The sequence below is a fragment of the Mustelus asterias genome, unplaced genomic scaffold (genome assembly GCF_964213995.1).
Source record: "Mustelus asterias unplaced genomic scaffold, sMusAst1.hap1.1 HAP1_SCAFFOLD_2297, whole genome shotgun sequence".
NCBI classification, from domain to species: Eukaryota; Metazoa; Chordata; class Chondrichthyes; order Carcharhiniformes; family Triakidae; genus Mustelus; species Mustelus asterias.
The window spans coordinates 15,939-40,611 of NW_027592242.1; the positions used below are offsets into that span (position 1 = coordinate 15,939).

At 54.9% G+C, this 24,673-nt stretch overlaps 1 protein-coding gene across 1 annotated transcript in view; it reads left to right on the forward strand.

Moving 5' to 3' along the window:
- Positions 1 to 24,673, forward strand: part of LOC144489541 (uncharacterized) — a 54,214-nt gene that overhangs the window by 13,852 nt on the left and 15,689 nt on the right. The window contains exons 4-7 of the mRNA XM_078207409.1: positions 1,369 to 1,455; positions 4,409 to 4,518; positions 6,813 to 7,042; positions 10,783 to 10,857. Coding sequence (XP_078063535.1) covers positions 1,369 to 1,455; positions 4,409 to 4,518; positions 6,813 to 6,967 — 352 coding nt within the window. The 3' untranslated portion in view covers positions 6,968 to 7,042; positions 10,783 to 10,857. The remainder of the gene's footprint in view (positions 1 to 1,368; positions 1,456 to 4,408; positions 4,519 to 6,812; positions 7,043 to 10,782; positions 10,858 to 24,673) is intronic.

Below are 24,673 nucleotides of genomic sequence, written 5' to 3' on the forward strand. Positions count from 1 at the left end.
CCCATCCCAGGAATCAGTCTGGCGTTCCCTGGCGACTGGGCCAGTAACTCCGGTTTGGGTTTGGATTCAAACTGGCTGAGATGCCAAAATATTGGGTGCAGGATTGGCGAGGTCGGGGGGGGGAATGTTTTTGGTCCGGGTGTCCTTGGGGTTTGGAGTGTGCGACCTGTCAGGTGTGGGTGGATCCTGTAACTAAATTGAACAGGGAGTCAGACAGCGACTGGAGGATCAGGAGCTTCCTGGGTGAATCATAGAGTTAATGAATCCCTACAGTGCAGAAGGAGGCCATTCGGCCCATCAAGTCTGCACTGACCAAAATCCCACCCTGGATCTATTCCCATAATCCCACATATTTGCCCTCCTAGTCCCCCCCAACACTGGAGGGCGATTTAGTCTGGCCAATCAACCTAACCCGCACATCTTTGGAGTGTGGGAGGAAACCGGAGCACCCGGAGGAAACCCACGCAGACACGGGGAGAATGTACAAACTCCACACAGACAGTGACCCCAAGCCGGGAATCGAACCTGGTTCCCAGGCGCTGCGAGGCGACAGTGCTAACCCACTGTGCCGTCCGCAGGGACGTGAGTCCAAACGTGACTGCTCTGCCAGAGCCAGGGTGTGCCGGAGAGGCCATTCGGCCCCTCTCTGAGCTGCAGGCTTTGCTGTTTCTGTAACCGTCACTGAGTGGGCCTGACATTGGCAGAGTTTTCTTGTGATATTCTGTGTCCTTGAAAAGTTCACTGATTTGTACTCAGGCTCTTGTGGTACAGGAGGAGGCCATTCAGCCCTTCGTTCCTGTGCTAGCTCTTTGAAAGATCTCTCCAATTCGTCCCCACTCTCTCCCTGTAAATTTTCCCCCTTCCAGTATTTCCCCAATTGCCCCTTTTGAAAGTTCCTGTTGAATCAGCTTCCACCGCCCTTTCAGGCAGTGCCTTCCAGATCACAACAACTCGCTGTGTGTCCAAAATAAAATTTCCCTCATCTCCCCCCCCCCTCTGGTTCTTTCCCCGATTCTCTTCAATCTGTGTCCCCTTTGGTTACCGAACCTCCTGTCACTGGAAACACTTTCTCCTCATTCACTCCATCCAAACCCCCCCCCCCCCCCCTCCCCCTCGTGATTCTGAACGCCTCGATTCAATCTCCCCCTGAACCTTCTCCGCTCCGAGGGGAACGACCCCAGCTTCTCCCCGTCTCTCCGCCTGAACTGGACACCTGGTCAATCTCCGGTGGTCTCTGGATTCTGCTGCTGGGTGTGCCCTCTCCCCCCTGGCTGGGGGAGGCAGGGGATGACAGTGAATGGGGTGAGGGGGGAGGATAGTGATGCCTTGGATATATTTACCTGCGTTAACCAGTCCCTTGTATGACAGGAATGGCCGAGTTCGGATTAAGACGCCAACTATCAAAGCCAGTGTGGACCTGGATCAGATGGAGCATCTCAACTCTGAAAACACCAAGTGCGTATCTCAATGTTTCATTTTGTACCTTGCCTCTTCCTCTGTCAGTGGGGTAAAGTTTTAGGCCATGGATGCGATGGTCCAGCATCGTGTCTGGCCCAACACCCACGTACTATAGGCATTGACTATTGTCATTATGTTTGGTAGCGCTCGGGTGGCACAGTGGTTAGCGCTGCTGCCTCACAGCGCCAGGGACCCGGGTTCGATTCCCGGGGGCACGGTGACACAGTGATTAGTGCTGCTGCCTCACAGCGCCAGGGACCCGGGTTCGATTCCCGGGGGCACGGTGACACAGTGGTTAGCGCTGCTGCCTCACAGCGCCAGGGACCCGGGTTCGATTCCCGGGGGCACGGTGACACAGTGATTAGTGCTGCTGCCTCACAGCGCCAGGGACCCGGGTTTGATTCCCGGGGGCACGGTGGCACAGTGGTTAGCACTGCTGCCTCACAGCGCCAGGGACCCGGGTTCGATTCCCGGGGCCACGGTGACACAGTGGTTAGCGCTGCTGCCTCACAGTGCCAGGGACCCGGGTTTGATTCCCGGGGGCACGGTGACACAGTGGGTTAGCACTGCTGCCTCACAGCGCCAGGGACCCGGGTTCGATTCCCGGGGGCACGGTGACACAGTGGTTAGCACTGCTGCCTCACAGCGCCAGGGACCCGGGTTCGATTCCCGGGGGCACGGTGACACAGTGGTTAGCACTGCTGCCTCACAGCGCCAGGGACCCGGGTTCGATTCCCGGGGGCACGGTGGCACAGTGGTTAGCACTGCTGCCTCACAGCGCCAGGGACCCGGGTTCGATTCCCGGGGGCACGGTGACACAGTGGTTAGCACTGCTGCCTCACAGCGCCAGGGACCCGGGTTCGATTCCCGGGGGCACAGTGGCACAGTGGTTAGCACTGCTGCCTCATAGTGCCAGGGACCCGGGTTCAATTCCCGGCTTGGGTCACTGTCTGTGTGGAGTCTGCTCGTTCTCCCCGTGTCTGCGTGGGTTTCCTCCGGGTGCTCCGGTTTCCTCCCACAGTCCAAAGATGTGCGGGTTAGGTGAATTGGCCGTGGTAAATTCTCCCTCAGTGTACCCGAACAGGTGCCAGAGTGTGGCGACTGGGGGATTTTCACAGTAACTTCATTGCAGTGTTAATGGAAGGGATTATTTTTGTCTCCTGACAGGGCAAGAGCGGCTTCTGCTTGATGCTCATCCAAAAGATTCAAACACTGCGCACTCCCTCAGTACTGACCCTCTGACAGTGCGACACTCCCTCAGTACTGACCCTCTGACAGTGCGGCACTCCCTCAGTACTGACCCTCTGACAGTGCGGCACTCCCTCAGCACTGACCCTCTGACAGTGCGGCACTCCCTCAGCACTGACCCTCTGACAGTGCGGCACTCCCTCAGCACTGACCCTCTGACAGTGCTGCACTCCCTCAGTACTGACCCTCTGACAGTGCGGCACTCCCTCAGTACTGACCCTCTGACAGTGCGGCACTCCCTCAGCACTGACCCTCTGACAGTGCGGCACTCCCTCAGTACTGACCCTCTGACAGTGTGGCACTCGCTCAGCACTGACCCTCTGACAGTGCGGCACTCCCTCAGTACTGACCCTCTGACAGTGCGGCACTCCCTCAGTACTGACCCTCTGACAGTGCGGCACTCCCTCAGCACTGACCCTCTGACAGTGCGGCACTCCCTCAGTACTGACCCTCTGACAGTGTGGCACTCCCTCAGCACTGACCCTCTGACAGTGCGGCACTCCCTCAGTACTGACCCTCTGACAGTGCGGCACTCCCTCAGCACTGACACTCTGACAGTGCGGCGCTCCCTCAGCACTGACCCTCTGACTGTGCGGCACTCCCTCAGCACTGACCCTCTGACAGTGCGGCACGCCCTCCGCACTGACCTTCTGACAGTGCGGCACTCCCTCAGCACTGACCCTCTGACAGTGCGGCACTCCCTCAGCACTGACCCTCTGACAGTGCAGCAGTCCCTCAGCACTGACCCTCTGACAGTGCGGCACTCCCTCAGCACTGACCCTCTGACAGTGCGGCACTCCCTCAGTACTGACCCTCTGACAGTGCGGCACTCCCTCAGCACTGACACTCTGACAGTGCGGCACTCCCTCAGTACTGACCCTCTGACAGTGCGGCACTCCCTCAGCACTGACCCTCTGACAGTGCGGCACTCCCTCAGCACTGACCCTCTGACAGTGCGGCACTCCCTCAGCACTGACCCTCTGACAGTGCGGCACTCCCTCAGTACTGACCCTCTGACAGTGCGGCACTCCCTCAGCACCGACCCTCTGACAGTGCAGCACTCGCTCAGCACTGACCCTCTGACAGTGCGGCACTCCCTGAGCACTGACCCTCTGACAGTGCGGCACTCCCTCAGCACTGACACTCTGACAGTGCGGCACTCCCTCAGCACTGTCCCTCTGACAGTGCAGCACTCCCTCAGTACTGACCCTCTGACAGTGCGGCACTCCCTCAGCACTGACCCTCTGACAGTGCGGCACTCCCTCAGCACTGTCCCTCTGACAGTGCGGCACTCCCTCAGTACTGACCCTCTGACAGTGCGGCACTCCCTCAGCACTGACCCTCTGACAGTGCGGCACTCCCTCAGTACTGACCCTCTGACAGTGCGGCACTCCCTCAGCACTGACCCTCTGACACTGCGGCACTCCCTCAGTACTGACCCTCTGACAGTGCGGCACTCCCTCAGTACTGACCCTCTGACAGTGCGGCACTCCCTCAGCACTGACCCTCTGACAGTGCGGCGCTCCCTCAGCACTGACCCTCTGACAGTGCGGCACTCCCTCAGCACTGACCCTCTGACAGTGCGGCACTCCCTCAGCACTGACCCTCTGACAGTGCGGCACTCGCTAAACGCTGTTTGAATGCAGGAATATCAATGTTAGGTGCCTGCTGACACCAGAATATTCTCCCTCTCTCAATCCAGATCGGAACAGGTTGATAACCCGTCATCGCGTGTGATCGGCATCTCGTTGCGAGACTCCACCCTCCGTCAGAGTGAGCGCCGTGCTGCCCGGGACTGGAAGCAATGTTCAGGTAGTGGGGGAGGGGGGTCGGCAGCGGGGAGGGGGAGTGGGGGCGGGGGGGAGTGGGGGCGGGGGAGGCGGAGCGGGAGGGGGGCACGTGAGATTCGTTCGGGGGAATGATTGTGTCGAAGAGAAATGAGCTGGATTCTTGGGAAGTAAGATGTAATAAAGCCGGCACAACGGAGAGGGGCCGCTCGGACTGATTCTCATCCTTATTTTCCCAATCTTCGCCCTCCCTATCCCTGTAACCTCCTCCAGCCCCCACACCCCTCCCTATCCCTGTAACCTCCTCCAGCCCCTACACCCCTCCCTATCTCTGTAACCTCCTCCAGCCCCTACACCCCTCCCTATCCCTGTAACCTCCTCCAGCCCCCACACCCCTCCCTATCTCTGTAACCTCCTCCAGCCCCTACACCCCTCCCTATCTCTGTAACCTCCTCCAGCCCCTACACCCCTCCCTATCTCTGTAACCTCCTCCAGCCCCTACACCCCTCCCTATCTCTGTAACCTCCTCCAGCCCCTACACCCCTCCCTATCCCTGTAACCTCCTCCAGCCCCCACACCCCTCCCTATCTCTGTAACCTCCTCCAGCCCCTACACCCCTCCCTATCTCTGTAACCTCCTCCAGCCCCTACACCCCTCCCTATCTCTGTAACCCCCTCCAGCCCCTACACCCCTCCCTATCTCTGTAACCTCCTCCAGCCCCTACACCCCTCCCTATCTCTGTAACCTCCTCCAGCCCCTACACCCCTCCCTATCTCTGTAACCTCCTCCAGCCCCTACACCCCTCCCTATCTCTGTAACCTCCTCCAGCCCCTTCACCCCTCCCTATCTCTGTAACCTCCTCCAGCCCCTACACCCCTCCCTATCCCTGTAACCTCCTCCAGCCCCCACACCCCTCCCTATCTCTGTAACCTCCTCCAGCCCCTACACCCCTCCCTATCTCTGTAACCTCCTCCAGCCCCTACACCCCTCCCTATCTCTGTAACCTCCTCCAGCCCCTACACCCCTCCCTATCTCTGTAACCTCCTCCAGCCCCTACACCCCTCCCTATCTCTGTAACCTCCTCCAGTCCCTACACCCCTCCCTATCTCTGTAACCTCCTCCAGCCCCCACACCCCTCCCTATCTCTGTAACCTCCTCCAGCCCCTACACCCCTCCCTATCTCTGTAACCTCCTCCAGCCCCTACACCCCTCCCTATCTCTGTAACCTCCTCCAGCCCCAACACCCCTCCCTATCTCTGTAACCTCCTCCAGCCGCTACACCCCCTCCCTATCTCTCTAACCACCTCCACCCCTTTCTATCTCTGTAACCTCTTACACCCCTCCCTATCTCTGTAACCTCCTCCAGCCCCTAGGCCCCTCCCTATCTCTGTAACCTCCTCCAGCCCCTAGGCCCCTCCCTATCTCTGTAACCTCCTCCAGCCCCTAGGCCCCTCCCTATCTCTGTAACCCCCTCCAGCCCCGACACCCCTCCCTATCTCTGTAACCTCCTCCAGCCCCTACACCCCCTCCCTATCTCTGTAACCTCCTCCAGCCCCGACACCCCTCCCTATCTCTGTAACCTCCTCCAGCCCCTACACCCCCTCCCTATCTCTGTAACCTCCTCCAGCCCCTACACCCCTCCCTATCTCTGTAACCTCCTCCAGCCCCTACACCCCTCCCTATCTCTGTAACCTCCTCCAGCCCCTACACCCCTCCCTATCTCTGTAACCCCCTCCAGCCCCCTACACCCCTCCCTATCTCTGTAACCTCCTCCAGCCCCTACGACCCTCCGAGATCTCTGCACTTCTCCAATTCCGGCCTCTCGAGCATCCCCCGATTCCCATCGCTCCGCAATTGGCGGCCGTGCCTTCAGCTGCCTGGGGGGCCCTGAGCTCTGGAATTCCCCCCCTAAACCTCTCCACCTCTCTGTCTCTCGAGCACGATCTCTGCCCGGCCCCAAAAATCTCTGTCTCTCTCTCTCTCTCTCTCTGTCTCTCTCTCTCTGTCTCTCTCTCTCTCTCTCTCTCTCTCTCCATCCCTATTTAAGACGCTCCGTAAGTCTGACTCATTTGACTGAGCTTTTGACCCTGTGACCCTATGAGCTCCCAAAGTGGTTCGATGTCAGTATTTGCCTGGAGGGGGTGGGGGGTAACACAGCGGTTTGAGGGCGGTGGGACGTTGACGGGCTGACCCTGTCCCCCCCCCCCCCTCACCCCCCGGTCTCTCGGGGCAGTGTCTGGGGCTGCGGGGTGTTTGTTGTGGAGTGTTTCCAAACCGCTCTCTCTCTCTCTCTCCATGTCGCCCCCTCCTGTGCACCAGGTGAGCTGAGCTCCGAGGATGAGTCGATGGCCTCTACCCCTCGCGAGGAGGAGGAGGAGGAAGAGGAGGAGGAGGAGGATGATGATGAGGACGATGAGGAGGAGGAGGAGGTGGACGAGAAGGACAAGGAGAACTGGCGGGGGCAGAGACAATGAAGAAGAACGGACCCCACCTGCGCTTCGAGATTACGAGCAACGATGGCTTCAGTGTTTGTGCGGACAGCATCGATGGTGAGGGGGGGGGGGGCAAGGCGGGGGGCGGGGGCAAGGCGGGGGGGCCGGGGGGGGGAGGAGGTCGGGGGATCGAGCTGGAGGGGGTCGGGGGGGGGGGGAAGGAGGTTTGGGGGACGAGCCGGGGGGTGGGGGGGAGGAGGTCGGGGGATCGAGCTGGAGGGGGTCGGGGGGGGGGGAAGGAGGTTTGGGGGACGAGCCGGGGGGTGGGGGGGAGGAGGTCGGGGGGACAAGCCGGGGGGTGGGGGGGAGGAGAAGGAGGTTTGGGGGGGAAGAGGTTGGGGGGACGAGCCGGGGGGTGTGTGGGGGGGAGGAGGTCGGGGGGACGAGCCGGGGGGGGGGGTGTGGGGGGTGGGAGGGAGGAGGTCGGGGGGACGAGCCGGGGGGTGTGTGGGGGGTGGGGGGGAGGAGGTCGGAGGGGGCGAGGGAGGGGCTCGGGAGGGCGAGCGGGGGACATGAGGTCAGTGCGGCAGTTTGTGGGTAAGTGTTCCCGTGGCCGTTGCTGTCGGAATCTCCGGGGATGTTCTCCCGGGTGTTTTGGGGGTTGTTGGGAACGCTGACTGGGTGGCGATCCCCAGTTAATGACCACAATATAGAGTCTGGTGACTGCACTTCAACTAAAGGCTATTTTCTCCCCCCCCCCCCCCCCCCCCCCCGCCCTATCTGTGTCCCTCATCTTTCTCTCTGTCTTTTCACCGTTTTTTGTCTCTCCCTGACTCTCTGCCTGACTCTCTCTCTGCCTGACTCTCTCTCTCTGCCTGACTCTCTCTCTCTGCCTGACTCTCCTCTCTGCCTGACTCTCTCTCTCTCTCCCTGACTCTCTCTCTCTGCCTGACTCTCTCTCTGCCTGACTCTCTCTCTCTCTCTGCCTGACTCTCTCTCTCTCTCTGCCTGACTCTCTCTCTCTCTCTCTGCCTGACTCTCTCTCTCTGCCTGACTCTCTCTCTCTGCCTGACTCTCTCTCTCTCTGCCTGACTCTCTCTCTCTCTGCCTCGACTCTCTCTCTCTGCCTGACTCTCTCTCTCTGCCTGACTCTCTCTCTCTGCCTGACTCTCTCTCTCTGCCTGACTCTCTCTCTCTGCCTGACTCTCTCTCTCTGCCTGACTCTCTCTCTCTGCCTGACTCTCTCTCTCTGCCTGACTCTCTCTCTCTCTGCCTGACTCTCTCTCTCTGCCTGACTCTCTCTCTCTCCCTGACTCTCTCTCTGCCTCCCTGACTCTCTCTCTGCCTGACTCTCTCTCTCTCTCTGCCTGACTCTCTCTCTCTCTCTGCCTGACTCTCTCTCTCTGCCTGACTCTCTCTCTCTGCCTGACTCTCTCTCTCTGCCTGACTCTCTCTCTCTGCCTGACTCTCTCTCTCTGCCTGACTCTCTCTCTCTGTCTCTCTCTGCCTGACTCTCTCTCTCTGTCTGACTCTCTCTCTCTGCCTGACTCTCTCTCTCTCTGCCTGACTCTCTCTCTCTCTGCCTGACTCTCTCTCTCTGCCTGACTCTCTCTCTCTCTGCCTGACTCTCTCTCTCTCTGCCTGACTCTCTCTCTCTGCCTGACTCTCTCTCTCTGCCTGACTCTCTCTCTCTGCCTGACTCTCTCTCTCTGCCTGACTCTCTCTCTCTGCCTGACTCTCTCTCTCTGCCTGACTCTCTCTCTCTGCCTGACTCTCTCTCTCTGCCTGACTCTCTCTCTCTGCCTGACTCTCTCTCTCTCTCCCTGACTCTCTCTCTCTGCCTGACTCTCTCTCTCTCTGCCTGACTCTCTCTCTCTGCCTGACTCTCTCTCTCTGCCTGACTCTCTCTCTCTGCCTGACTCTCTCTCTCTGCCTGACTCTCTCTCTCTGCCTGACTCTCTCTCTCTCTCCCTGACTCTCTCTCTCTGCCTGACTCTCTCTCCCTCTGCCTGACTCTCTCTCTCTGCCTGACTCTCTCTCTCTGCCTGACTCTCTCTCTCTGCCTGACTCTCTCTCTCTGCCTGACTCTCTCTCTCTCTCCCTGACTCTCTCTCTGCCTCCCTGACTCTCTCTCTGCCTGACTCTCTCTCTGCCTGACTCTCTCTCTCTCTCTGCCTGACTCTCTCTCTCTCTCTGCCTGACTCTCTCTCTCTGCCTGACTCTCTCTCTCTGCCTGACTCTCTCTCTCTGCCTGACTCTCTCTCTCTGCCTGACTCTCTCTCTCTGCCTGACTCTCTCTCTCTGCCTGACTCTCTCTCTCTGTCTCTCTCTGCCTGACTCTCTCTCTCTGTCTCTCTCTGCCTGACTCTCTCTCTCTGCCTGACTCTCTCTCTCTGCCTGACTCTCTCTCTCTGCCTGACTCTCTCTCTCTGCCTGACTCTCTCTCTCTGCCTGACTCTCTCTCTCTCTCTGCCTGACTCTCTCTCTCTGCCTGACTCTCTCTCTCTGCCTGACTCTCTCTCTCTGCCTGACTCTCTCTCTCTGCCTGACTCTCTCTCTCTGCCTGACTCTCTCTCTCTGCCTGACTCTCTCTCTCTGCCTGACTCTCTCTCTCTGCCTGACTCTCTCTCTCTGCCTGACTCTCTCTCTCTGCCTGACTCTCTCTCTCTGCCTGACTCTCTCTCTCTCTCCCTGACTCTCTCTCTCTGCCTGACTCTCTCTCTCTCTGCCTGACTCTCTCTCTCTGCCTGACTCTCTCTCTCTGCCTGACTCTCTCTCTCTGCCTGACTCTCTCTCTCTGCCTGACTCTCTCTCTCTCTCCCTGACTCTCTCTCTGCCTGACTCTCTCTCTGCCTGACTCTCTCTCTCTCTGCCTGACTCTCTCTCTCTCTCTGCCTGACTCTCTCTCTCTCTCTCTGCCTGACTCTCTCTCTCTGCCTGACTCTCTCTCTCTGCCTGACTCTCTCTCTCTCTGCCTGACTCTCTCTCTCTGCCTGACTCTCTCTCTCTGCCTGACTCTCTCTCTCTGCCTGACTCTCTCTCTCTGCCTGACTCTCTCTCTCTGCCTGACTCTCTCTCTCTGCCTGACTCTCTCTCTCTGCCTGACTCTCTCTCTCTGCCTGACTCTCTCTCTCTGCCTGACTCTCTCTCTCTGCCTGACTCTCTCTCTCTGCCTGACTCTCTCTCTCTGCCTGACTCTCTCTCTCTGCCTGACTCTCTCTCTCTGCCTGACTCTCTCTCTCTGCCTGACTCTCTCTCTCTGCCTGACTCTCTCTCTCTGCCTGACTCTCTCTCTCTGCCTGACTCTCTCTCTCTGCCTGACTCTCTCTCTCTGCCTGACTCTCTCTCTCTGCCTGACTCTCTCTCTCTGCCTGACTCTCTCTCTCTGCCTGATTCTCTCTCTCTGCCTGACTCTCTCTCTCTCCCTGACTCTCTCTCTCTCCCTGACTCTCTCTCTCTGCCTGACTCTCTCTCTCTGCCTGACTCTCTCTCTCTGCCTGACTCTCCCTCTCTGCCTGACGCTCCCTCTCTGCCTGACGCTCCCTCTCTGCCTCACTCTCTCTCTGCCTCACTCTCTCTCTGCCTCACTCTCTCTCTGCCTCACTCTCTCTCTGCCTCACTCTCTCTCTGCCTCACTCTCTCTCTGCCTCACTCTCTCTCTGCCTCACTCTCTCTCTGCCTCACTCTCTCTCTGCCTCACTCTCTCTCTGCCTCACTCTCTCTCTGCCTCACTCTCTCTCTGCCTCACTCTCTCTCTGCCTCACTCTCTCTCTGCCTCACTCTCTCTCTGCCTCACTCTCTCTCTGCCTCTCTCTCTCTCTGCCTCTCTCTCTCTCTCGCTCTCTGTCTCTGTGCAGTGGCGTGGAAAGCGGTATTGGACAAGGTTTTGGAAGCGAGAGCGAATGCCCGTCTCAAACAAATCTCCTTCGCAGGTGAGTAATCGCACAGAGTAATCGCACAGAGTAATCGCACAGAGTAATCGCACAGAGTAATCGCACAGAGTAATCGCACAGAGTAATCGCACAGAGTAATCGCACAGAGTAATCGCACAGAGTAATCGCACTGAGTAATCGCACTGCCCCTCACACAGTCACACTGAGTAATCGCACTGCCCCTCACACAGTCACACTGAGTAATCGCACTGCCCCTCACACAGTCACACTGAGTAATCACACTGCCCCTCACACAGTCACACTGAGTAATCGCACTGAGTAATCGCACTGCCCCTCACACAGTCACACTGAGTAATCACACTGAGTAATCACACTGCCCCTCACACAGTCACACTGAGTAATCGCACTGAGTAATCGCACTGCCCCTCACACAGTCACACTGAGTAATCACACTGCCCCTCACACAGTCACACTGAGTAATCGCACTGAGTAATCACACTGAGTAATCACACTGCCCCTCACACAGTCACACTGAGTAATCACACTGCCCCTCACACAGTCACACTGAGTAATCACACTGCCCCTCACACAGTCACACTGAGTAATCACACTGCCCCTCACACAGTCACACTGAGTAATCACACTGCCCCTCACACAGTCACACTGAGTAATCGCACAGAGTAATCACACTGCCCCTCACACAGTCACACTGAGTAATCGCACTGAGTAATCGCACTGCCCCTCACACAGTCACACTGAGTAATCGCACAGAGTAATCACACTGCCCCTCACACAGTCACACTGAGTAATCGCACTGAGTAATCACACTGCCCCCCACACAGTCACACTGAGTAATCGCACTGCCCCTCACACAGTCACACTGAGTAATCACACTGCCCCTCACACAGTCACACTGAGTAATCGCACAGAGTAATCACACTGCCCCCCACACAGTCACACTGAGTAATCGCACAGAGTAATCACACTGAGTAATCACACTGCCCCTCACACAGTCACACTGAGTAATCACACTGCCCCTCACACAGTCACACTGAGTAATCGCACAGAGTAATCACACTGCCCCTCACACAGTCACACTGAGTAATCGCACTGGGTAATCGCACTGCCCCTCACACAGGCACTGAGTAATCGCACTGCCCCTCACACAGTCACTGAGTAATCGCACTGCCCCTCACACAGTCACTGAGTAATCGCACTGCCCCTCACACAGTCACTGAGTAATCGCACTACCCCTCACACAGTCACTGAGTAATCGCACTGCCCCTCACACAGTCACTGAGTAATCGCACTGCCCCTCACACAGTCACACTGAGTAATCGCACTGGGTAATCGCACTGCCCCTCACACAGTCACTGAGTAATCACACTGCCCCTCACACAGTCACACTGAGTAATCGCACAGAGTAATCACACTGCCCCTCACACAGTCACACTGAGTAATCGCACTGAGTAATCGCACTGCCCCTCACACAGTCACTGAGTAATCGCACTGCCCCTCACACAGTCACACTGAGTAATCGCACTGAGTAATCGCACTGCCCCTCACACAGTCACACTGAGTAATCGCACTGAGTAATCGCACTGCCCCTCACACAGTCACTGAGTAATCGCACTGCCCCTCACACAGTCACACTGAGTAATCGCACTGAGTAATCGCACTGCCCCTCACACAGTCACTGAGTAATCGCACTGCCCCTCACACAGTCACACTGAGTAATCACACTGCCCCTCACACAGTCACACTGAGTAATCACACTGCCCCTCACACAGTCACACTGAGTAATCGCACTGAGTAATCGCACTGAGTAATCACACTGCCCCTCACACAGTCACACTGAGTAATCGCACTGAGTAATCACACTGCCCCTCACACAGTCACACTGAGTAATCGCACTGAGTAATCGCACTGCCCCTCACACAGTCACACTGAGTAATCGCACTGAGAAATCGCACTGAGTAATCGCACTGAGTAATCGCACTGCCCCTCACACAGTCACACTGAGTAATCACACTGCCCCTCACACAGTCACACTGAGTAATCACACTGAGTAATCACACTGCCCCTCACACAGTCACTGAGTAATCGCACTGCCCCTCACACAGTCACACTGAGTAATCGCACTGCCCCTCACACAGTCACACTGAGTAATCGCACTGCCCCTCACACAGTCACACTGAGTAATCGCACTGCCCCTCACACAGTCACACTGAGTAATCGCACTGCCCCTCACACAGTCTCACTGAGTAATCACACTGCCCCTCACACAGTCACACTGAGTAATCGCGCTGAGTAATCACACTGCCCCTCACACAGTCACACTGAGTAATCGCACTGCCCCTCACACAGTCACACTGAGTAATCGCACTGCCCCTCACACAGTCACACTGAGTAATCGCACTGCCCCTCACACAGTCTCACTGAGTAATCACACTGCCCCTCACACAGTCACACTGAGTAATCGCACTGAGTAATCACACTGCCCCTCACACAGTCACACTGAGTAATCGCACTGAGTAATCGCACTGCCCCTCACACAGTCACACTGAGTAATCACACTGCCCCTCACACAGTCACACTGAGTAATCGCACTGAGTAATCACACTGCCCCTCACACAGTCACACTGAGTAATCGCACTGAGTAATCGCACTGCCCCTCACACAGTCACACTGAGTAATCACACTGCCCCTCACACAGTCACACTGAGTAATCGCACTGAGTAATCACACTGCCCCTCACACAGTCACACTGAGTAATCGCACTGAGTAATCGCACTGCCCCTCACACAGTCACACTGAGTAATCGCACTGCCCCTCACACAGTCACACTGAGTAATCGCACTGCCCCTCACACAGTCACACTGAGTAATCGCACTGAGTAATCGCACTGCCCCTCACACAGTCACACTGAGTAATCACACTGCCCCTCACACATTCACACTGAGTAATCACACTGAGTAATCACACTGCCCCTCACACAGTCACTGAGTAATCGCACTGCCCCTCACACAGTCACACTGAGTAATCGCACTGCCCCTCACACAGTCACACTGAGTAATCGCACTGAGTAATCGCACTGCCCCTCACACAGTCACACTGAGTAATCACACTGCCCCTCACACAGTCACACTGAGTAATCACACTGAGTAATCACACTGCCCCTCACACAGTCACTGAGTAATCGCACTGCCCCTCACACAGTCACACTGAGTAATCGCACTGCCCCTCACACAGTCACACTGAGTAATCGCACTGCCCCTCACACAGTCACACTGAGTAATCGCACTGCCCCTCACACAGTCATACTGAGTAATCGCACTGCCCCTCACACAGTCACACTGAGTAATCGCGCTGAGTAATCACACTGCCCCTCACACAGTCACACTGAGTAATCGCACTGCCCCTCACACAGTCACACTGAGTAATCGCACTGCCCCTCACACAGTCTCACTGAGTAATCACACTGCCCCTCACACAGTCACACTGAGTAATCACACTGAGTAATCGCACTGCCCCTCACACAGTCACACTGAGTAATCGCACTGAGTAATCGCACTGCCCCTCACACAGTCACACTGAGTAATCGCACTGAGTAATCACACTGCCCCTCACACAGTCACACTGAGTAATCGCACTGAGTAATCGCACTGAGTAATCGCACTGCCCCTCACACAGTCACACTGAGTAATCACACTGCCCCTCACACAGTCACACTGAGTAATCACACTGAGTAATCACACTGCCCCTCACACAGTCACACTGAGTAATCGCACTGAGTAATCGCACTGCCCCTCACACAGTCACACTGAGTAATCACACTGCCCCTCACACAGTCACACTGAGTAATCGCACTGAGTAATCACACTGAGTAATCACACTGCCCCTCACACAGTCACACTGAGTAATCACACTGAGTAATCACACTGAGTAATCACACTGCCCCTCACACAGTCACACTGAGTAATCACACTGCCCCTCACACAGTCACACTGAGTAATCACACTGCCCCTCACACAGTCACACTGAGTAATCGCACTGCCCCTCACACAGTCACACTGAGTAATCGCACTGCCCCCCACACAGTCACACTGAGTAATCGCACTGCCCCTCACACAGTCACACTGAGTAATCGCACTGCCCCTCACACAGTCACACTGAGTAATCACACTGCCCCTCACACAGTCACACTGAGTAATCGCACTGAGTAATCACACTGAGTAATCACACTGCCCCTCACACAGTCACACTGAGTAATCACACTGCCCCTCACACAGTCACACTGAGTAATCACACTGCCCCTCACACAGTCACACTGAGTAATCGCACAGAGTAATCACACTGCCCCTCACACAGTCACACTGAGTAATCGCACTGCCCCTCACACAGTCACACTGAGTAATCACACTGCCCCTCACACAGTCACACTGAGTAATCGCACAGAGTAATCACACTGCCCCTCACACAGTCACACTGAGTAATCGCACTGCCCCTCACACAGTCACACTGAGTAATCGCACAGAGTAATCACACTGCCCCTCACACAGTCACACTGAGTAATCGCACAGAGTAATCACACTGCCCCCACACAGTCACACTGAGTAATCGCACAGAGTAATCACACTGAGTAATCACACTGCCCCTCACACAGTCACACTGAGTAATCACACTGCCCCTCACACAGTCACACTGAGTAATCGCACAGAGTAATCACACTGCCCCTCACACAGTCACACTGAGTAATCGCACTGAGTAATCGCACTGCCCCTCACACAGTCACTGAGTAATCGCACTGCCCCTCACACAGTCACTGAGTAATCGCACTGCCCCTCACACAGTCACTGAGTAATCGCACTGCCCCTCACACAGTCACTGAGTAATCACACTGCCCCTCACACAGTCACTGAGTAATCGCACTGCCCCTCACACAGTCACACTGAGTAATCACACTGCCCCTCACACAGTCACACTGAGTAATCGCACTGCCCCTCACACAGTCTCACTGAGTAATCACACTGCCCCTCACACAGTCACACTGAGTAATCGCACAGAGTAATCACACTGCCCCTCACACAGTCACACTGAGTAATCGCACTGAGTAATCGCACTGCCCCTCACACAGTCACTGAGTAATCGCACTGCCCCTCACACAGTCACACTGAGTAATCGCACTGAGTAATCGCACTGCCCCTCACACAGTCACACTGAGTAATCACACTGCCCCTCACACAGTCACACTGAGTAATCACACTGAGTAATCGCACTGCCCCTCACACAGTCACTGAGTAATCGCACTGCCCCTCACACAGTCACACTGAGTAATCGCACTGCCCCTCACACAGTCACACTGAGTAATCACACTGCCCCTCACACAGTCACACTGAGTAATCACACTGAGTAATCGCACTGCCCCCCACACAGTCACACTGAGTAATCGCACTGCCCCTCACACAGTCACTGAGTAATCGCACTGCCCCTCACACAGTCACACTGAGTAATCGCACTGCCCCTCACACAGTCACACTGAGTAATCGCACTGCCCCTCACACAGTCACACTGAGTAATCGCACTGCCCCTCACACAGTCACACTGAGTAATCGCACTGAGTAATCGCACTGCCCCTCACACAGTCACACTGAGTAATCGCACTGCCCCTCACACAGTCACACTGAGTAATCGCACTGAGTAATCACACTGCCCCTCACACAGTCACTGAGTAATCGCACTGAGTAATCACACTGCCCCTCACACAGTCACTGAGTAATCACACTGCCCCTCACACTGTCACACTGAGTAATCGCACAGAGTAATCACACTGCCCCTCACACTGTCACACTGAGTAATCGCACAGAGTAATCACACTGCCCCTCACACAGTCACACTGAGTAATCGCACAGAGTAATCACACTGAGTAATCACACTGCCCCTCACACAGTCACACTGAGTAATCACACTGCCCCTCACACAGTCACACTGAGTAATCACACTGCCCCTCACACTGTCACACTGAGTAATCGCACAGAGTAATCACACTGCCCCTCACACAGTCACACTGAGTAATCGCACAGAGTAATCACACTGAGTAATCACACTGCCCCTCACACAGTCACACTGAGTAATCGCGCTGAGTAATCACACTGAGTAATCGCACTGCCCCTCACACAGTCACTGAGTAATCGCACTGCCCCTCACACAGTCACACTGAGTAATCACACTGCCCCTCACACAGTCACACTGAGTAATCACACTGAGTAATCACACTGCCCCTCACACAGTCACACTGAGTAATCACACTGCCCCTCACACAGTCACACTGAGTAATCACACTGCCCCTCACACAGTCACACTGAGTAATCGCACTGAGTAATCACACTGCCCCTCACACAGTCACACTGAGTAATCGCACTGAGTAATCACACTGCCCCTCACACAGTCACACTGAGTAATCGCACTGAGTAATCGCACTGCCCCTCACACAGTCACACTGAGTAATCGCACTGCCCCTCACACAGTCACACTGAGTAATCGCACTGCCCCTCACACAGTCACACTGAGTAATCACACTGCCCCTCACACAGTCACACTGAGTAATCACACTGAGTAATCACACTGCCCCTCACACAGTCACTGAGTAATCGCACTGCCCCTCACACAGTCACACTGAGTAATCGCACTGCCCCTCACACAGTCACACTGAGTAATCGCACTGCCCCTCACACAGTCACACTGAGTAATCGCACTGCCCCTCACACAGTCACACTGAGTAATCGCACTGCCCCTCACACAGTCACACTGAGTAATCGCGCTGAGTAATCACACTGCCCCTCACACAGTCACACTGAGTAATCGCACTGCCCCTCACACAGTCACACTGAGTAATCGCACTGCCCCTCACACAGTCTCACTGAGTAATCACACTGCCCCTCACACAGTCACACTGAGTAATCGCACTGAGTAATCGCACTGCCCCTCACACAGTCACACTGAGTAATCGCACTGAGTAATCACACTGCCCCTCACACAGTCACACTGAGTAATCGCACTGAGTAATCGCACTGCCCCTCACACAGTCACACTGAGTAATCACACTGCCCCTCACACAGTCACACTGAGTAATCGCACTGAGTAATCACACTGCCCCTCACACAGTCACACTGAGTAATCGCACTGAGTAATCGCACTGCCCCTCACACAGTCACACTGAGTAATCGCACTGCCCCTCACACAGTCACACTGAGTAATCGCACTGCCCCTCACACAGTCACACTGAGTAATCGCACTGAGTAATCGCACTGCCCCTCACACAGTCACACTGAGTAATCACACTGCCCCTCACACATTCACACTGAGTAATCACACTGAGTAATCACACTGCCCCTCACACAGTCACTGAGTAATCGCACTGCCCCTCACACAGTCACACTGAGTAATCGCACTGCCCCTCACACAGTCACACTGAGTAATCGCACTGAGTAATCGCACTGCCCCTCACACAGTCACACTGAGTAATCACACTGCCCCTCACACAGTCACACTGAGTAATCACACTGAGTAATCACACTGCCCCTCACACAGTCACTGAGTAATCGCACTGCCCCTCACACAGTCACACTGAGTAATCGCACTGCCCCTCACACAGTCACACTGAGTAATCGCACTGCCCCTCACACAGTCATACTGAGTAATCGCACTGCCCCTCACACAGTCACACTGAGTAATCGCGCTGAGTAATCACACTGCCCCTCACACAGTCACACTGAGTAATCGCACTGCCCCTCACACAGTCACACTGAGTAATCGCACTGCCCCTCACACAGTCTCACTGAGTAATCACACTGCCCCTCACACAGTCACACTGAGTAATCGCACTGAGTAATCGCACTGCCCCTCACACAGTCACACTGAGTAATCGCACTGAGTAATCACACTGCCCCTCACACAGTCACACTGAGTAATCGCACTGAGTAATCGCACTGAGTAATCGCACTGCCCCTCACACAGTCACACTGAGTAATCACACTGCCCCTCACACAGTCACACTGAGTAATCACACTGAGTAATCACACTGCCCCTCACACAGTCACACTGAGTAATCGCACTGAGTAATCGCACTGCCCCTCACACAGTCACACTGAGTAATCACACTGCCCCTCACACAGTCACACTGAGTAATCGCACTGAGTAATCACACTGAGTAATCACACTGCCCCTCACACAGTCACACTGAGTAATCACACTGAGTAATCACACTGAGTAATCACACTGCCCCTCACACAGTCACACTGAGTAATCACACTGCCCCTCACACAGTCACACTGAGTAATCACACTGAGTAATCACACTGAGTAATCACACTGCCCCTCACACAGTCACACTGAGTAATCACACTGAGTAATCACACTGAGTAATCACACTGCCCCTCACACAGTCACACTGAGTAATCGCACTGCCCCTCACACAGTCACACTGAGTAATCGCACTGCCCCTCACACAGTCACACTGAGTAATCGCACTGCCCCTCACACAGTCACACTGAGTAATCACACTGCCCCTCACACAGTCACACTGAGTAATCGCACTGCCCCTCACACAGTCACACTGAGTAATCGCACTGCCCCCCACACAGTCACACTGAGTAATCGCACTGCCCCTCACACAGTCACACTGAGTAATCGCACTGCCCCTCACACAGTCACACTGAGTAATCACACTGCCCCTCACACAGTCACACTGAGTAATCGCACTGAGTAATCGCACTGCCCCTCACACAGTCACACTGAGTAATCGCACTGCCCCTCACACAGTCACACTGAGTAATCGCACTGCCCCTCACACAGTCACACTGAGTAATCGCACTGCCCCTCACACAGTCACACTGAGTAATCACACTGCCCCTCACACAGTCACACTGAGTAATCGCACTGCCCCTCACACAGTCACACTGAGTAATCACACTGCCCCTCACACAGTCACACTGAGTAATCACACTGCCCCTCACACAGTCACACTGAGTAATCGCACTGCCCCTCACACAGTCACACTGAGTAATCGCACTGCCCCTCACACAGTCACACTGAGTAATCACACTGCCCCTCACACAGTCACACTGAGTAATCACACTGCCCCTCACACAGTCACACTGAGTAATCACACTGCCCCTCACACAGTCACACTGAGTAATCACACTGCCCCTCACACAGTCACACTGAGTAATCACACTGCCCCTCACACAGTCACACTGAGTAATCGCACTGCCCCTCACACAGTCACACTGAGTAATCGCACTGAGTAATCACACTGCCCCTCACACAGTCACACTGAGTAATCGCACTGCCCCTCACACAGTCACACTGAGTAATCGCACAGAGTAATCACACTGCCCCTCACACAGTCACACTGAGTAATCGCACAGAGTAATCACACTGCCCCCACACAGTCACACTGAGTAATCGCACAGAGTAATCACACTGAGTAATCACACTGCCCCTCACACAGTCACACTGAGTAATCACACTGCCCCTCACACAGTCACACTGAGTAATCGCACAGAGTAATCACACTGCCCCTCACACAGTCACACTGAGTAATCGCACTGAGTAATCGCACTGCCCCTCACACAGTCACTGAGTAATCGCACTGCCCCTCACACAGTCACTGAGTAATCGCACTGCCCCTCACACAGTCACTGAGTAATCGCACTGCCCCTCACACAGTCACTGAGTAATCACACTGCCCCTCACACAGTCACTGAGTAATCGCACTGCCCCTCACACAGTCACACTGAGTAATCACACTGCCCCTCACACAGTCACACTGAGTAATCGCACTGCCCCTCACACAGTCACACTGAGTAATCGCACTGCCCCTCACACAGTCACACTGAGTAATCGCACAGAGTAATCACACTGCCCCTCACACAGTCACACTGAGTAATCGCACTGAGTAATCGCACTGCCCCTCACACAGTCACTGAGTAATCGCACTGCCCCTCACACAGTCACACTGAGTAATCGCACTGAGTAATCGCACTGCCCCTCACACAGTCACACTGAGTAATCACACTGCCCCTCACACAGTCACACTGAGTAATCACACTGAGTAATCGCACTGCCCCTCACACAGTCACTGAGTAATCGCACTGCCCCTCACACAGTCACACTGAGTAATCGCACTGCCCCTCACACAGTCACACTGAGTAATCACACTGCCCCTCACACAGTCACACTGAGTAATCACACTGAGTAATCGCACTGCCCCCCACACAGTCACACTGAGTAATCGCACTGCCCCTCACACAGTCACTGAGTAATCGCACTGCCCCTCACACAGTCACACTGAGTAATCGCACTGCCCCTCACACAGTCACACTGAGTAATCGCACTGCCCCTCACACAGTCACACTGAGTAATCGCACTGCCCCTCACACAGTCACACTGAGTAATCGCACTGAGTAATCGCACTGCCCCTCACACAGTCACACTGAGTAATCGCACTGCCCCTCACACAGTCACACTGAGTAATCGCACTGAGTAATCACACTGCCCCTCACACAGTCACTGAGTAATCGCACTGAGTAATCACACTGCCCCTCACACAGTCACTGAGTAATCACACTGCCCCTCACACTGTCACACTGAGTAATCGCACAGAGTAATCACACTGCCCCTCACACTGTCACACTGAGTAATCGCACAGAGTAATCACACTGCCCCTCACACAGTCACACTGAGTAATCGCACAGAGTAATCACACTGAGTAATCACACTGCCCCTCACACAGTCACACTGAGTAATCGCACTGCCCCTCACACAGTCACACTGAGTAATCGCACAGAGTAATCACACTGCCCCTCACACAGTCACACTGAGTAATCGCACAGAGTAATCACACTGAGTAATCACACTGCCCCTCACACAGTCACACTGAGTAATCACACTGCCCCTCACACTGTCACACTGAGTAATCGCACAGAGTAATCACACTGCCCCTCACACAGTCACACTGAGTAATCGCACAGAGTAATCACACTGAGTAATCACACTGCCCCTCACACAGTCACACTGAGTAATCACACTGAGTAATCGCACTGCCCCTCACACAGTCACACTGAGTAATCACACTGCCCCTCACACAGTCACACTGAGTAATCACACTGAGTAATCGCACTGCCCCTCACACAGTCACACTGAGTAATCGCACTGCCCCTCACACAGTCACACTGAGTAATCACACTGCCCCTCACACAGTCACACTGAGTAATCACACTGAGTAATCGCACTGCCCCCCACACAGTCACACTGAGTAATCGCACTGCCCCTCACACAGTCACTGAGTAATCGCACTGCCCCTCACACAGTCACACTGAGTAATCGCACTGCCCCTCACACAGTCACACTGAGTAATCGCACTGCCCCTCACACAGTCACACTGAGTAATCGCACTGCCCCTCACACAGTCACACTGAGTAATCGCACTGAGTAATCGCACTGCCCCTCACACAGTCACACTGAGTAATCGCACTGCCCCTCACACAGTCACACTGAGTAATCGCACTGAGTAATCACACTGCCCCTCACACAGTCACTGAGTAATCGCACTGAGTAATCACACTGCCCCTCACACAGTCACTGAGTAATCACACTGCCCCTCACACTGTCACACTGAGTAATCGCACAGAGTAATCACACTGCCCCTCACACTGTCACACTGAGTAATCGCACAGAGTAATCACACTGCCCCTCACACAGTCACACTGAGTAATCGCACAGAGTAATCACACTGAGTAATCACACTGCCCCTCACACAGTCACACTGAGTAATCGCACTGCCCCTCACACAGTCACACTGAGTAATCGCACAGAGTAATCACACTGCCCCTCACACAGTCACACTGAGTAATCGCACAGAGTAATCACACTGAGTAATCACACTGCCCCTCACACAGTCACACTGAGTAATCACACTGCCCCTCACACTGTCACACTGAGTAATCGCACAGAGTAATCACACTGCCCCTCACACAGTCACACTGAGTAATCGCACAGAGTAATCACACTGAGTAATCACACTGCCCCTCACACAGTCACACTGAGTAATCGCACTGAGTAATCGCACTGCCCCTCACACAGTCACACTGAGTAATCGCACTGCCCCTCACACAGTCACACTGAGTAATCGCACTGCCCCTCACACAGTCACACTGAGTAATCGCACTGCCCCTCACACAGTCACACTGAGTAATCGCACTGCCCCTCACACAGTCACACTGAGTAATCGCACTGAGTAATCGCACTGCCCCTCACACAGTCACACTGAGTAATCGCACTGCCCCTCACACAGTCACACTGAGTAATCGCACAGAGTAATCGCACTGCCCCTCACACAGTCACACTGAGTAATCGCACTGCCCCTCACACAGTCACACTGAGTAATCGCACTGCCCCTCACACAGTCACACTGAGTAATCACACTGCCCCTCACACAGTCACACTGAGTAATCACACTGAGTAATCACACTGAGTAATCGCACTGCCCCTCACACAGTCACACTGAGTAATCACACTGCCCCTCACACAGTCACACTGAGTAATCGCACTGCCCCTCACACAGTCACACTGAGTAATCGCACTGCCCCTCACACTGTCACACTGAGTAATCACACTGCCCCTCACACAGTCACACTGAGTAATCGCACTGCCCCTCACACAGTCACACTGAGTAATCGCACTGCCCCTCACACAGTCACACTGAGTAATCGCACAGAGTAATCGCACTGCCCCTCACACAGTCACACTGAGTAATCGCACTGAGTAATCACACTGCCCCTCACACAGTCACACTGAGTAATCGCACTGCCCCTCACACAGTCACACTGAGTAATCGCACTGAGTAATCACACTGCCCCTCACACAGTCACACTGAGTAATCGCACTGCCCCTCACACAGTCACACTGAGTAATCGCACAGAGTAATCACACTGCCCCTCACACAGTCACACTGAGTAATCGCACAGAGTAATCACACTGAGTAATCACACTGCCCCTCACACAGTCACACTGAGTAATCACACTGCCCCTCACACTGTCACACTGAGTAATCGCACAGAGTAATCACACTGCCCCTCACACAGTCACACTGAGTAATCGCACAGAGTAATCACACTGAGTAATCACACTGCCCCTCACACAGTCACACTGAGTAATCACACTGAGTAATCGCACTGCCCCTCACACAGTCACACTGAGTAATCACACTGCCCCTCACACAGTCACACTGAGTAATCACACTGAGTAATCGCACTGCCCCTCACACAGTCACACTGAGTAATCGCACTGCCCCTCACACAGTCACACTGAGTAATCACACTGCCCCTCACACAGTCACACTGAGTAATCACACTGAGTAATCGCACTGCCCCCCACACAGTCACACTGAGTAATCGCACTGCCCCTCACACAGTCACTGAGTAATCGCACTGCCCCTCACACAGTCACACTGAGTAATCGCACTGCCCCTCACACAGTCACACTGAGTAATCGCACTGCCCCTCACACAGTCACACTGAGTAATCGCACTGCCCCTCACACAGTCACACTGAGTAATCGCACTGAGTAATCGCACTGCCCCTCACACAGTCACACTGAGTAATCGCACTGCCCCTCACACAGTCACACTGAGTAATCGCACTGAGTAATCACACTGCCCCTCACACAGTCACTGAGTAATCGCACTGAGTAATCACACTGCCCCTCACACAGTCACTGAGTAATCACACTGCCCCTCACACTGTCACACTGAGTAATCGCACAGAGTAATCACACTGCCCCTCACACTGTCACAC